Genomic DNA, 15,982 nt, shown 5'->3' with positions numbered 1-15,982 from the left:
ATTCAGAACTCATTAAAAACTTTAATAGGACTGCTACCAAATGTATTCATTTGCATGTTTTGTCACATTAGTACACAGCTGATTCGAATATTGGTTTTGCGTGTGTTCGAAAAGACCGAAGTCCAATCAGATTCTATGACACCAATGAAAATCAGAATTGGTTTGCAATTCTGACAGCTAAGCAATTCTGTCGTGGATTCCACAACACCTCTGATTGTTTTATTTTCAAATTGATCCGAGTAATAGTTTTTTAGATACAGCTATGAGAACTTATGGGCTCCAGACTAGCTATGCTAAGTGCGTCGTCTTTAAACGCGTTTTTCTCGAAACTATGTTTTTGAAGTCGGTTGACAAAATTTCTCGAGAACTACTCAACCGATATTCATTAAATTTTACACAGTTCTTTGAGATACAATTCTTAAAGATTTGGACTAAGGATTTTTTCTCGATTACAACTATTTGAAAAAAAAATGTCGCGAAATTTTAATTTTTTTGTAAAAATGTCTGCTAAAACTACAATTTTGATTTTTTTGCCTTCGTCCAAATTCTAAGCAAAGATTTTAAGTAAAACACAGATCTTTTTCAAAGCCAATATATCTTTTTTCCGAGGGATCACCAGAAATGTCGTCGCAATGGCCGAATTTAAAATGTACGTCTAAATTTTTCTTAGTATTCTTGAAACTTTAACCAGTTTCCACGAAATTCTACATTCATTACTCTTGAGACAAACTTCACCCTATAGGCCTATAAATGGATTTACAGAGAAATGTGCTAAGTCATACATTGTTTCAAAGGACTGGATGCCAGATTTTCAGAAAATATAACAAGTACAGTATTTTTCGAGTTGTTTTTTTGGCATCTAGTCAAAGCAATAAATGGTATTTATTGAGTAAATTATATTCTCCGTATATATAAACTATATACTGGACTTTAGTATATAAAATCTGGAGTATTCATCCAAGGCCCTCATAAATTTGTTTAAGAAAAGTAATATCCTAACACTTTACGTCAATAAGTAACAAATAATATATAGTGAAACAGAAATATAAAAACAAAAATTTGTAAAAACGTAAAATACTTAAACATATATATCAAGTATTTCGGTTACGCGCGCAGCACTCTGTCCCTTACTTGTTTTTCTTTCATCATTTTGCCACTGCTGCCACAGAACGGCTACCCAAGTAAGAAGCTTAATTAAACATACCAATGTCGACAGTATTGAGGTCAGCAACATTTTGTAGCAAGAACAGCTGTAGCAATAACAGCATAAGGGCAACAATACTAGCAGGCAACACTTCGGCAGACAGCTTATTGTGCAGTAAATTTACGCTCGCCCTCTATTTAGGTACAAGTAAAAGGCTAAAATTTGCATAAATACCCAATTGGCAAAACGGATTTTAATTACATGGACACAAAATAGACTCACACACACGCACACACATACACACACGCATATACAGACGCACTTGTATGCGCAAATATATGTACGATGTATACATGAAGTCAAAATTATAACCGACTTTTGCACCTAAACACACACAAACGTGTAAATAACTGGGAATTTCGGTGAAGTGTCCTGCCGGTGAGTGACAGAGCCTTCCTAAACTAACACGTGTTGATGAAGTGTATAAACTTGCCTAAATATTTATAATTTTGTGTGTGCGTGCAATTGGGTTCTCCGTTAGTGCTACGAGTGTTGAGGCTTATTTATGCGTTAAGTTGGCGACAAATGCTTTTGAACTCAGGTGACAACTTTATAGTTACATTTGCCCACACCGAAATGTCTGCCAGCTTGTTAGACTCTCAACAAGAGTAAGAGGCTAGTTTTGCACAGTGGTCCAAAGCAGGTTAAACATAATATTAGCATTTTGGTATTAGACCTAAAGACATTTCGCTTACTGTGATATCATTTATAGACATATTTAATGCGGTCATTTTGAAGTTATAGAAATTCTTCGATGTTAAGATTTCCTATCGAAGATATTATATGAAAATAGAAAGAAGAACTTAAGTCAGAACATCTCTGAATCCAAAGTGTAGACTTTGAATGACAGTGTCCACTGCTTCACTTCTCTTTCAACCGCGATAACTGGCAAAGTACAGAGCCGCAACCAAATTCTCAAGTCGCTAGCCAATAGCCCTTTGGCAATGGACGAAGAAACCTTGTCAGTAACATACAAGACAATCGGCCGGCTGGTCATAAAGTAAACTGGACCGATATGGTCGTCTGAATGTAGGGAAAAGCAAACGAAGAAGCTTCAGACGTACCAAAATGCGGTACTGCGGTACTTGATGTCTCCTGTTGAACACTTATATAGCGAGGTCCTTATGCGTCCGGTCAAGGAACATTATACACGCCTCTTAAACTTTCTCTGCTGGGAAGTTTTCTCAGAAACCATACCTGCAGAAGTATGTTTAAAGCGGAGCCACCTTCTAGGAATATCACGAAGTTTTTTCTTGATTATGCCAACGACATCGAACGGTATAGACTTTAGACACACACTGATCGCCATTCAAGGTATAGCCAGAAACTTCTTCACCTTGTAGTCAAACCACTACCCATTGTAAACGAAGAGTTCGAGTTGACCGGAATTCTAGAATGACCCTTGCGCTAATTCGATATGGATACTCTGGCTGCGAGTTATCCAGAATCAACCCCGACATACCAAATACTCTAACCATGTATACCCAGCGAACTCCACTCACCTAATACCCCTTGGCCTGTGGTCAGTCCGTTTCCTAGGCCAACCGTTAGATGACTTGAATGACTATCTATCTGGGAATCGAAAAAAATCGAACAATTTCTGAAACGGAAGGATATTGGAAAAGAAAAGTGGATAACTTATACAACGTCAAGTGAAAACGACTGAGCGATGAGAGTGAAAGCCGATGCAAACACAGATCAAACCAGAATTGACGGTCAGGAAGGTTTTGCTTTGTTTATGAGCGGATCCGTTACGACTAACCTCTTCATTCAGACCTGTACTGTTAGCAAATGGATCGTCTTAAGGAAGCAAGCTAAGAAGAAGACAGCTTTGAGCAAAATAAAAGCAATTGATAAATTGAGAATCGATACTGACTCACGTGAGCTCCGGAAGCTTAGTTGGCAGCTTCTAATGCATTCAAATTATAATCCAAACTTTGCTCCAAGTAATTACCACTTGTGCTTCTCTATGGCGAATAATTCTTTGGTAAAAACTTGACGCCAATTTTAAAATATTTAAGTTTCTCAAATATTTCTGGAAAAATCGACTGTGACCCGACCGGGGATGTTATGGGGTATAGTCATGCTTCTCGGTAAGCAGTTATACTCGCCGCGCACCCTGGAAACGTGAGCAAATCTTGTGTAAGATGCGGTAGCCCACACGCATGGAGCCTGGGTTCACGACTTAAAGAGAGAAAGCTTCAGTGGAGCCACACCAACATATTCGGTTAAACGGTTCGCTGAGGTCTAACTACAGCGTCTGTTCTCCAGAGGTGCGTCTGCGAGCGGGAGTCAGTTTTGTTACAAGCGGCTGGCTATATAAATATGTAGTGAAATGAGCAGGGGCCCGAAATAAAGATGTCTGCAGTACTAGATTCCGAGAAAATTCATCAAAGGTGGACGACATGGATCCAGTGTCCTTGACGTGCGTAAGCTCCGAGAACCTAACATCAACTCGGACCACTATCTTGTAGTTGCGAAGATACAGTAAAATAGCGAACTGCGGAATCTTCTTCTTAATTGGCGTAGATACCGCTTACGCGATTATAGCCGAGTTAACAACAGCGCGCCAGTCGTTTCTTCTTTTCGCTACGTGGCGCCAATTGGATATTCCAAGCGAAGCCAGATCCTTCTCCACTTGGTCCTTCCAACAGAGTGGAGGTCTTCCTCTTCCTCCGGCGGATACTGCGTCGAATACTTTCAGAGCTGGAGTGTTTTCGTCCATCCGGACAACATGACCTAGCCAGCGTAGCCGCTGTCTTTTAATTCGCTGAACTATGTCAATGTCGTCGTATATCTCGTACAACTCATCGTTCCATGGAATGCGATAATCGCCGTGGCTAATGCGCAAAGGACCATAAATGTCATCGCCCAAGCCTGTGCACCATATAGCAGGACGGGAATTATGAGCGAATTATAGAGTTTAGCTTTTGTTCGTCGAGAGAGGATTTTACTTTTCAATTGCCTACTCAGTCCGAAGTAGCACCTGTTGGCAAGAGTAATCCTGCGTTGGATTTCCAGGCTGACATTGTTGATGGTGTTAATGCTGGTTCCTAAATAGACGAAATTATATACAACTTCAAATTTATGACCGTCAACAGTGGCGTGAGAGCCAAGTCGCGAGTGCTACGACTGTTTGTTTGATGACAGTAGATATTTCGTCTTGCCCTCGTTCACTGCCAGACCCATTTTCTATGCTTCCTTGTCCAGCCTGGAGAAAGCAGAACTAACGGCGCGGGTGTTGAGGCCGATGATATCAACATCAGAGAACTTTCCTTACTTGCGTGAACTTTTACACATGACTCCATCCTCCGCACTGCGGAATCACTCAACCAAAATCGAATAACCGTTTAATAACAAACTACTTTCTTGCCTTTTAAAATACTGTAACTTAAAAAACATTTGAGATTGCGATTTAAAATTTTAGAGTGCCATTTTGAAAAGTATAACCTAATTACGAAAATATAAAAACCATATTCGGCTTTAGTTTTAAACTTCAAACAGCCCCCTTAAGGGGCTATACCAGTGTGATCGATTATTTTGCTTTTTCGATAGTTTATGTTTTCAAAAATATCCTGTGAAATCGGAGAGGTAGTATCTTGATTAGTTTTTGAATGTCAGCGTTCTAAAGGGCGACCGCGCGCAGGTATAAATTAGATAGTTGAAACTGTAAACGCGTTTTTCTCGAAATGACATTTTTCAAAATTGCTGACCTCATAACGCAACGAGAAATTGACCCATCAGTGACCTAGTACAATCTTTTTGATTGGTTAAAAATTCTCAACTTGGCACTAAAAAAACGACCATTTTTTGCCTAAAAAAAGCATACGAAATACCTTCAGCTTTAATCATCTTTTTGAAATTTTTTGCTTCAGCTACTCAATCGGCCGGATTCATGTCAGCAGTTGGGGAACTTCTTCTTTTGGCACCTTCGAAGGCAGCACATAATATTTTTAAATAAAAAAAACTTAAAATATAGATGAAAATTTACCTTATTATGTCCAAAGAACTTCAAAACATTCGATTGAGTACTTTCTTTTAAAAAAAAATCACGAAAATAGCCTAGTTTTTCATTGGTTACACTGGTATAGCCCCTTAAAACTTCTTGAACTCTCCAACATTTGTACTTTGAACATCAAGACGCCCACTGAAAATACCTGAAAAAGCTTAACTAGACCTCTAAATATCACAGATATAAGTTCAAATAATCTTTAACATAACCGCAACTCTACCGAGGAAGCTTGGATTAAAAATATTGCATATGGAATATATCATGTTTCTATCAAATTTGCAACACTAGTTTTAGATCAGAAAAATTAGTTAATTTAAAGTTGTAATATTAAAAAAAATTTATATAAATTAGCTTAAAATGACATACCCATCCTGAAGAAGCAAGGAGTATGTGATATTTGCAGCACACATTAGCTCTAAGTGTTATAAAAAATATATAAAATCATAAGAAATGCATAAGCGTATTAATTAACTTATAACAAAAATAAAGCTGGCGCTCTGAAATTAAGAGCACACGTCTATTTAAGAGAACTGAAAATCGAACTGAAGCTGAGTAACCGCTCGCCGGTTTGTGTGGCTGTGTGTCTGCTGGTGTAAGAGCACAACAGAGTCGATAATGCAGTACAAGGCCGCTATGGTGCAGCGGACCATTGAACTTTTTCCAAAACTTAGCGCATACAACTTTAAATAAGCTGTTGCTCATAACGCAGTAAAGTGTTTAAATATTACCAAATTGTGGCATGGCGTCAACGTAACCTCGTTTGCACACAGAATGGAGTTAGAATAAATATTTTATGAAAGTACCATGTCAAAGTGCTGAGAGAGTGGTGGTTATGGAAAAATGTTACACACGGTATTGAAGGCTGACGTAATTGTTGAAAGGCGGTGACTTCAATTATCAAGATAATTGATTTGGAAAATATGTTGGGAAGTAAAGGCATTTCATAGTGATTGATTTTTAATTGACTACTGAATTAATAAAAATATATTTATTTAATTTATTATTATAAACGCTCAAAAAATAGACTAAAACAAACTAAAGTGCACATGCAGTAACTTAAATCGTTAAACATTTGCCAGCTAAAATTTCATTATTTAATTTATTACGAATTTTCCAAATAAATTTTGTATGGACCAACCGACGCTGTGAAAATGGTTTATGTCAAACCGCAGCGTTGAGCTGACGCCACATATCAAAATAACAATATCAATTACTATGCAAATGCAATCATCGCCCACAATTAAACGCTGTGAAGCCAGTGCATCATAATCATATACACACACACACACATATCCACTTATATGTGTATATTAAGTATATCAGCACTTTATGGTCAAAAGTTCGCAACCATAGCATATCCTGACACATATACACGCACACACAGTTGACTATTTGCTGACCATAATTAATGGTAAGTGCAAATATGCAGTTACGCACACCAAAACACATACACACATACACCCATACACCCATATAAATATAAATAGTAGTGTGCGAATATCTGGCAAACATGTTAAACGTTTGAAAATCGATGCGGAAACAACAAACGGCAGCAAATAGCACTCGAATTTTCTGCAATGAAAAATTTATTTGTCAACAGGCCACAGTACACTCGGCCGCCGGCGAAATTATCAAATGTAATGCAAATATTTTCGAAAACAATTATTTGGTGGGGTCAATTTGAATTGTAAGTTATACCGTCAAACAAAATTTACAAATTTTAAGCGCGTTGGCATGCAGCGTACATTGATTTCGTATAGACACAACGATATAAGTAGATATGCACATAATGCATTAGGGTGAGCCTTATTTACTCTTTGCTTTTATATCCCGACGCACCCGTAGCACCTAGCAGGAAACGTCAGAGACCCGATAAAATACCTTATTATTTTGTGTTGCTTATACGACATGGTGTACTGCCTTGTTAAATACACGGGAAACGAAATAAAGTTTAAATTGAAAATTCAGCTACTTTAAGTTGAATATTTTTTTTTAAGGAAAACTGAAACTTCAGATGCGGCTGTAAAATATGTAATTGAAAAATAACAGACACGCTAGTACATAGTGGTGCTAAGCATCTGGAGGACCTCCGTATCAAATGCAATGACTGCAAAAATGGTTTGCGCCGATGGTTTGCTATCATGAGTCTAGAGCTGATTGAACAGAAGTCTTGCTCATAATCTTCAGGTAAATTCAAGAAAAGATATCGCTCACCATAGGGGAATCTGAGATTACTTCACAGCCACACAATTGAAGTACCTTGGTGTAATAGTGGACTCCAGACTTAAATTTAATGCTGAGGTATTAGCCAATATGATGCCGGTTGACATCCAGGGAGACGAATTCGTACGAATATAGAACTTAACATAGACGTCTACAGCAGCAAAAAGAGAGGTGAGAATCAAAACTATCACAATGCAAACTTCCTGCAATGGACGGTGAAACCACAGACTGATTCTGGATAGTTGAGAACATGGGAAACTGCAATTCCACCTGATTCAAATTAAATTATGATAATATTGAGACATTTACAACAAATTAGGCCACTTGCAGTGCCTTAATATATTTGCGGAAGAGTATTGTGCCTTGCGATATATGATACTGTGAATGGTTAGAGCATTAAGGCTTTTCTGTTCTGCAAACGTCGTCAGCCCGAAACTCGATTCCAACATTTCCGTAGAATTATCAGTACAGAGATCAACAAGTTTATCTTACATAAGATTATGTTTCCCAAAATATTCCGATATTTGGTTTATGACGACTATACATTTTCATGTTGTTTCTAGTTTGCAGGAAGTCAATAATTCTTCTTTTATGATGTCGTCGACTAAAAGCGAACAAATATAAGTAGTTGACATCAGTTCGAAATGTCGGTCGATGTGTTGCAGTGTGATAGCAAAGCGAAAAATTGCGATTTTTTGATTTTTGAAATAAATTGCTCATCTATATCATTTAACATTAGTTCAACTTACGATTTGACCGTCTTAAAAGGCTGATGTATATATTGCGCTTTATTTTTGGCTTCTAAACCCAAAACTTCTTCTGGCTCTGATCAGACACGGATTCACAAGACTTTTCCGATTTTACGATAGTTTTTAAATTGTGTTATTAATTTCGAATTATCAAAAGATGGTTCGTAGGTTGCCTTTTATATTTCTGGTTTTGGCGACACTAGTGCTGCGTTTTAAAATTTTAACTTTTTAAAGGTATACGTGCTCAGAACGTTTTGCCATACGAGCACTATTTGTGTTGTTCACAGTAACTTGAAATATTCATCTCGAGCAAAAAATGGAAAATGGAAAACAATTTTCTCGCGAATATTTTTTACAATTTTTGACGTGGATTAACTCTTCAACAATACATCGATGAACTTAATACAAATTTTTACGATAAAACTCCATTAAGGACTAGTGTTTATTGATGATATGGCGAACTCAATCGAAGTGGTAAATCTCTCCAAGACGAATTACGGGAAAACCGTCCAAAATCAGTTGTTGTTGCGTTGACTATAAAAACAAACATTTATCCTATGAGAAACATAATTTGTCAATCGCACAAAAAGATGCTCGTTTCGATTAGTCGTTAGAAATGTTAAAAAAGTACGATGTCGGTGCTTTGAATTGCGTCTATGAAATCGTAACGTACGTAGCAATATACCCTCCGATGTTGCAAAGCCCGTTACCCGTTATATATTTGAACAGCAGATAATGTAAAGCTTTATTGTAAAAGACTTTCTTAAATTTTTTGGAATAGTTCTTGTTGGTGCGTTATTGATGATGGAAGATCAGAAACAGGATTCTTAGCATATTTTATTGCTTTCTATTAAAAGTGTAAAAATTCAGTGCAAACAAGACGAAAATTATGTAATGTGTACGGAGAAGATATATTAACCAAACGCCAATACTAAAAGTGGTTTGCAAAATTTCGTTCCGACAATTTCAATTATGAAGATGCATAACGTCCCGGAATGAATCTGTAAGCCCATGTGAATAAAATAAATAAATGGCACTAAAAAAAATGAAATTACCTAATGAGCGATCTGATATATAACAAGTAAGGAAGGGCTAAGTTCGGGTGTCACCGAACATTTTATACTCTCGCATGATAAAGTGATAATCGAGATTTCATTACTCGTCATTTACATATTTTTCAAATACCGTATTTGTGTAAAGTTTTATTCCGCTATCATCATTGGTTCCTAATGCATATATTATACAGAGGAGGCATCAGATGGAATTCAAAATAGCGTTATATTGGAAGAAGGTGTGGTTGTGAACTGATTTCGTACATGTCATCAGGGTGTTAAGAAAATATCACATACCGAATTTCATTGAAATCGGTCTAGTAGTTCCTGAGATATGATTTTTGGTTCATAAGTGGGCGACGCCATGCCCATTTTCAATTAAAAAAAAAGCCTGGATGCAGCTTCCTCCTGCCATTTCTTCCGTAAAATTCAGTGTTTCTGACGTTTTTTGTTATTCGGTTAACGCACTTTTAGTGATTTTCAACATAACCTTTGAATGGGAGGTGGGCGTGGTTATTATCCGATTTCTTCCATTTTTAAACTGTACATGGAAATGCCTGAAGAAAACGACTCTATAGAGTTTGGTTGACATAGCTGCAGTAGTTTCCGAGATATGTACAAAAAACTTAGTAGGGGCGTGGCCACGCCCACTTTTCCAAAGAAATTACGTACGAATATGCCCCTCCCTAATGCGATCCTTTGTGTCAAATTTCATTTTAATATCTTTATTTATGGCTTAGTTATGACACTTTATAGGTTTTCGGTTTCCGCCATTTTGTGGGCGTGGCAGTGGGCCGATTGCCCATCTTCGATCTTAACCTTCTTATGGAGCCAAGAAATACGAGTACCAATTTTTATCATTATATCTCAATTTTTACTCAAGTTACAGCTTGCACGGACGGACGGTCAGACAGACGGACGGACAGACGGACGGGCAGAGAGACAGACATCCGGATTTCAACTCTACTCGTCACCCTGATCACTTTGGTATACATAACCCTATATCTGACTCTTTTAGTTTTAGGACTAACAAACAACCGTTATGTGAACAAAACTATAATACTCTCCTTAGCAACTTTGTTGCGAGAGTATAAAAAAAGTACACTGATAACATATAAATAGTGACTAATCCTGTACACATTAAAGCATTGAAAGTAGTTAGTTTGCAAGACCGTGAAAACGTTTCGTAATTTTTCGATTATTTCTGAAAGAGTGCAATTAGTATTTTCATAGCACATGCGTGAACTAAACGGAACTGTTTTCTCCATTTGAAAAAATCAAAAGGTATCTGTCACAGGTTATTGTATAAATATATGTATATATTGGCTTGTCAAAAAAGTCTTTTCGTATTTTGTTAATAGATGTCGTTGCAGTCGTATATACTCCAGTGCTAATCACAATCACATTGTGTCATACTATATACTGTTGGAAAGGTAAGCTTCATTTAGCCAAAAAAAAACTAAATTGGAACAAGTTGAAAAAAAGTTACAGCTGTTCAAAGACGAGAGAAAATAATGAATAATATCGCTATACTTTAAAATTTTGTATAAAAAAAAAGAAGGATGCAACGCAAGCCACGAATGAAATTTGTGAAGTTTACGGACACGATGTTGCATAAATTCATATAGCACAACAATGATTCACTCGCTTCTGTTCTGGAAATTTCGAAATTTCGATTTACACCGATGAAAGTTTTACATTGATGGAAAATGTCTCTAGCGGAGAAATGGCAAAAAATGTTCGACCAAAATGGTACATATTTGTTTATTTATTTATTAGTATAATTACAAGGTGCGTTCGAAAATAAATAGGTCTTAAAAAAAACATAAAAAATGGTTTTTTCGGCAGGTAGGTAGGTAGGTAGGAGTGCAGCATTATCGGGCTCAATTAGCACTTGATGTGCCATTTTGATACACTGTTCGTAGAACCTCCTGTATCTGATATTACGTTTCACTTCCTCTCTCAAACCCTTTTGAGGTTTCGATGAAACTACTTATGTCCGATATGCTTTTAGTGGAAATCCATGCAAGGTTTGTTGCTTGATGGATTCCAAGTGTTTTGTGTCGGATCTGTGCTAGAGGAGGGCATTCGCAGAGAAAGTGGAAGATTGTTTCCTTGTTCCCTGCTACTCCGCAGGCACGGCAGATATCGTTGTAGGGCATACCCATTTTGGATGCGTGTTCCCCAAATGGCCAGTGCCCTGTTGTTACTCTATAAATACTTTTTCTTGACCTATTTAGTAGGTCGCTGGTTCTTTTCCTGTCATATGTTGGCCATAATTGTTTAGTTATGACGCATTTTTTAATGTTTTTCCACCTGTTGTTTGCAATTTGTTGAAACTGTCTATTGATCTCTCCTTTGATCGATCCTAGCGGGCTTAGTATTAGCTCCGCCTCGGATTCATTGAGGAAAGCAGCCTTTGCCAACTCGTCTGCTTTATCGTTACCGAAAATGTTCTGTGGCCGGGAACCCAGATCAAGTTTAGCTGGAGCTTGTCTTTTATTGAGCTTAGTGCTCTCTTGCAGCTGTGAACTATACTGGAATTTGTCATGGGTGAAGACAATGCCAGGAGGGCCGCCTGGCTGTCCGTAAATATAGTTGCTTTATGTATATTCCCGTGGTTTTCTAATAGAACTTCGCAGGCTTTTTCTATGCCTAGTACTTCTGCTTGGAAGGTGCTAGCAGTGTTCGGTAGACGTATAGAGAGAGATATGCCTAGATCAGCGGAGAATACCCCCGTGCCATTTTGGACCCGTCGGTGTAACTGAGATGGTATCCTCCTTTCCTATTGAACCTCTTCTCCATTCTCGTCTAGATGGTATCCTCACCTGGAAGTGTCTATTGAAATCCAGCTTTGGGAGAATGTAGTCTGATTTATTAATGGTGAGCTTGTTTCGGATTACACTGTGTCCGTAGTTTTGCTGAATCCAACCTCCCAATTCTTTTATTCTTATTGCCGCAATAGTTGCTGTTTTGTGAATAAAAATGTCCATTGGTAGTTGACGCAGGATAACATTGAGCGCATAAGTTGGACATGACCTGATTGCACCAGTAACACCCGCACATGCTGCTCTTTGTATACCATTTAAATTTTTTATGTTGTATTGTTTGTTTAGCACTGGCCACCATACCAGAGCTCCATATGTAAGTATAGGTCTTATGACAGCCGTATACATCCACATGATTATACTTGGTTTGAGACCCCAATTCTTGTTGACAATTATCTTACAAATATAGTAGGCCATGAATGCTTTGTTTATTCGTTTTTCTAAATTTATTTTCCAGGATGTTGAAACTGAGGTATCTTGGTTCTGCTTGTGAATAGCAACAGTTCTGTTTTGTTCAGATTAACTCCTAAATAGTCCATTGTTTTTAGCCCATAGGTTTAACCTTCGAAGTGCTCTTTCCATAATCTCGCTGACTGTTGAAGGAAACATGTCTGATACCAACAACACTATATCGTCTGTATACGCTACTGCGTTTTTTCGATAAAATCATTTTTTATTTTATTCAAAATAGTCTCTTTCTGCTTCAATACAGCTTTTTGCATGGGCCAAAAGCATGTCGAAGGAGTGTTTTAGCTCGTTGGCCTGTATGGCCGCCAGTATGCCGGTGCAAACCTTTTGAATGGCCTCTAGTCCGCGTAACGCTTTCCTTTCATAGGCAAATGCATTTTTCCGAAAAGGAAGTAGTAGCACGGTGCCATATCAGATGAATACGGGTACAAGCGTCCTTCAAATGTTGGATTCTGAGCAATTTTTGGTAGTCAGTCAATTTGTGCTGAACAAACCGTGCACACACCTTTCGTAAGCCCAAGTGTTCGGTCAAAATGCGATAAATCGATGTTTCGGAGATGCTCAGTTCCATTCCCATGAAATTTAATGATGATTTCGGTTGATTTTTGATGAATTCAGGCAGAGTTTCAATGGAATTTTCGGTGATCATGGATTTTGATTGCCCCACATGTTGATTGTCATTTATGTCTTCACGACCACTTTGGAAACGTTGAAACCACTCGTGCACCCTGCTACGGGATAGGCAATCATCCCCATAAACTTCTTTCATCAATTGAAAAGTTTTGGTAAAATGTTTACCAATTTTAAAACAAAATTTAATATATATAAAAAAGCTCATTTTCGCATCGATAACACAAACATACTGCCACTTAAAACACAATAACTTCACTTCCAATCTATGAAATGTCATGAAATTCTCACTGGACAATCGATAAAGATAACAGATTTGAACGCACCAGTCGACATACATATAGATGGTGCCACCAGTGGGCGCTAAATTCAAAAAGTCCTGTTTACTGTCCTGTTCCTGGACCACACCTTGTATAAAAAAAATAAGTGGAAATTTGATTAGAAATACGAAAAGACTTTTTCGACCACCCAATGTAAGTGATCAGCATGACGAACTGAGTCGATTTAGCCATGTCCGTCTGTCTGTCTTCTCAGTTTTTGAAAATTGATATCGATCTGCCATTTTTGTCCTGACCGCCGATATCGGACATCAATTGGTGACTGTGCAGGTGTTTGGACGAGGTGTGGACAATTCCAAATGAGCCAAGTTTGTACAAGACCAGATTTATGTTTAGGGTCGTTGTCCTGGTAGAAGCGAAAAGTGTCACGTATACCCAGGTCTTCTGCACTTTGAAGCAAATTTTGCTTCAGTAAGTCTAGGTACACTTCTTTATTCATAGTGGAGTCTATAAACTCCAATCGACCAACGCCTGCAGATGACATACACCCCCAAACCATTACATGACCGCCACCATGTTTTACTGTTGCGCGTAAATTTTTTGTTTGGAGCTCAGTATTTGGTTGCCGCCATACGTATGCTTTACCATCTGACGCAAAAAGATTAAACTTGCTCTCATCGGCGAAAATAACCGTATTCCAAAAAGCATTGTCCTTATTCAAATGGTCTTTTGCAAACTGTAAACGGGCTTTTTTATTTTTCTTATTTATAAAAGGCTTATTCCGTGCTGTTCGCCCATGAAAATTGGAATCTCTTAATATTCTGCGCACAGTTTCCTCGCGGTAACGTGAACTATTAAAAACCGAGCGTGTTTACGTTTGCGAGGTTGTTCACGTTTTCGAAGGTATAATTTTTAAAATTTTTCAAATAAATTAAACATGTGTTTTAACTCAAATTCATTAATTTTTATTTTATTTCAGATTGCAAAAACATGTAATTTATATGTTTAGGTTTTGTTAAGAAAAAAATACCCATTGAAATTATTGAAAAAAATGGGTTATTTTTTTTTGGATTTTCGTTTTTTGCAAATTGCTGAGCACGGCTTTTTCGCGGAGACGTTTAAGTACGCTGTTATCTGTTGGGCTTATATTTTCATCTTCCGCCCATTCCAAGGCTTTATTAAAAATGTTGATTGCTTCACTAGGCTCTATTCTTGTATGTGGTCTTTCCAGATTACTATCCTCGCTTTCACTTTCATCACTAGTTAAAACCTCGTTCGTTTCGGTTGAGTTAGGAAAATCTTCAGTCCAATCGTTGATATCAGCAATTGAAAAACTAACCTGCAAATACACAATTTAAATCAAATGAGTTATTGGATGGAAGAAAAGGTTCAGACCTCTGGATTAATTGAATGAAGCAGTTCTATTGTGCGTTCTTGTTGGCAGTTAATTGGTAAACAAATCCTTTCTCTCAAAGTAGCTAATGGAATATATTCATCACAGTCTTTTTCATCTTCTATAGAGCTTAAAATGTTCGTCCAACATTTTGCTATTGTTTCCTTTTCAAGACGTTGCCAAGCTAAATCTAAATAGCCAATAGCGTCTCTTAACGTCAATTTCTTTAGGGCTTCAATAACATCAGTCCCTGTGGCTACAATTGATGCCAAAGGACTGTTTCTGTAGAAAAGTTTTGTAAGTCGTATCCCATTTTGATCCATTGGCTGTATGAGTGGAGTGACATTAGGTGGCATAAACATTGCAGTTATTAACTCCTCATCTGATCTCAATTCATTTTCGGGAGGATGAGATGGAGCATTGTCTATCAACAGCAGAGCTTTATTGGACAATCCTTGATCTTTTAAAAATTTCCTGGCCTACAATAATAAGAAATACACATGTAAAAGTTTGAAATCACTAAAACTGATTTTTAACCTGTGATACAAACGAATGGTGAAACCAATGTTTAAAAATGGCAGCCGTCATCCATGACGACTTGGAGTAATTGTAGTCAACAGGAGAATCAAAATTTTTAAAAGAGCGAGGATTTTTTGCCTTTCCAATAACAAGAAGTTTAACTTTTTGCACCCCTGTTGCGTTTGTACAAGCCAGAAAAGTGACATGCTGTTTTTCTTCCAGGAGCATTTTTATCTTGTGAGGATACGTATGTTCTGTCAGGTAGCAGCTTCCAAAATAGTCCCGATTCGTCTGCATTATATATTTGTACGTGCGACAGACCTAGCTCTTTAATTTTGGCTTGCAGCTTGTTTTTGAAAGGGTCCACAAGTTCAGGTCTAAAAGATAACTTTTCTCCACTTATTTTAATAAAACGCACACCATAACGCTTCTTAAAGCGTTGCAACCATCCATCACTCGCATTAAAATCACTTTGAGTTTCTTTAATTATTGAATGAAAAAATTTAGCTTTTCCTTTAACTATCAATCCATTGACAGGGTAATTTTTTTGTCGCTGTTTAAGAAACCAACGGTAAAGCGCTTTTTCCATTTTAGGAAGTTCAGAACACTTCAAAGTCTTCCGCTTT

At 37.5% G+C, this 15,982-nt stretch overlaps 1 protein-coding gene across 1 annotated transcript; it reads right to left on the bottom strand.

The window, feature by feature from the left end:
• Positions 1–14,464: 14,464 nt before the first annotated feature.
• LOC120774590 (jerky protein homolog-like) lies at positions 14,465–15,584 on the bottom strand. Its single transcript, XM_040104321.1, has 3 exons — positions 15,375–15,584; positions 14,840–15,316; positions 14,465–14,783 (listed from the first exon to the last, which is right to left on the bottom strand). The coding sequence occupies exons 1-3, from the start codon at positions 15,582–15,584 to the stop codon at positions 14,484–14,486; spliced, it is 987 nt and encodes a 328-aa protein (XP_039960255.1). The 3' UTR covers positions 14,465–14,483.
• Between the last annotated feature and the right edge of the window lie 398 nt (positions 15,585–15,982).

This window comes from Bactrocera tryoni, chromosome 4, assembly GCF_016617805.1.
Source record: "Bactrocera tryoni isolate S06 chromosome 4, CSIRO_BtryS06_freeze2, whole genome shotgun sequence".
NCBI classification, from domain to species: Eukaryota; Metazoa; Arthropoda; class Insecta; order Diptera; family Tephritidae; genus Bactrocera; species Bactrocera tryoni.
Note: the sequence above shows the minus strand (reverse complement) of the source record. Positions and strands in the feature narration are given on the sequence as shown.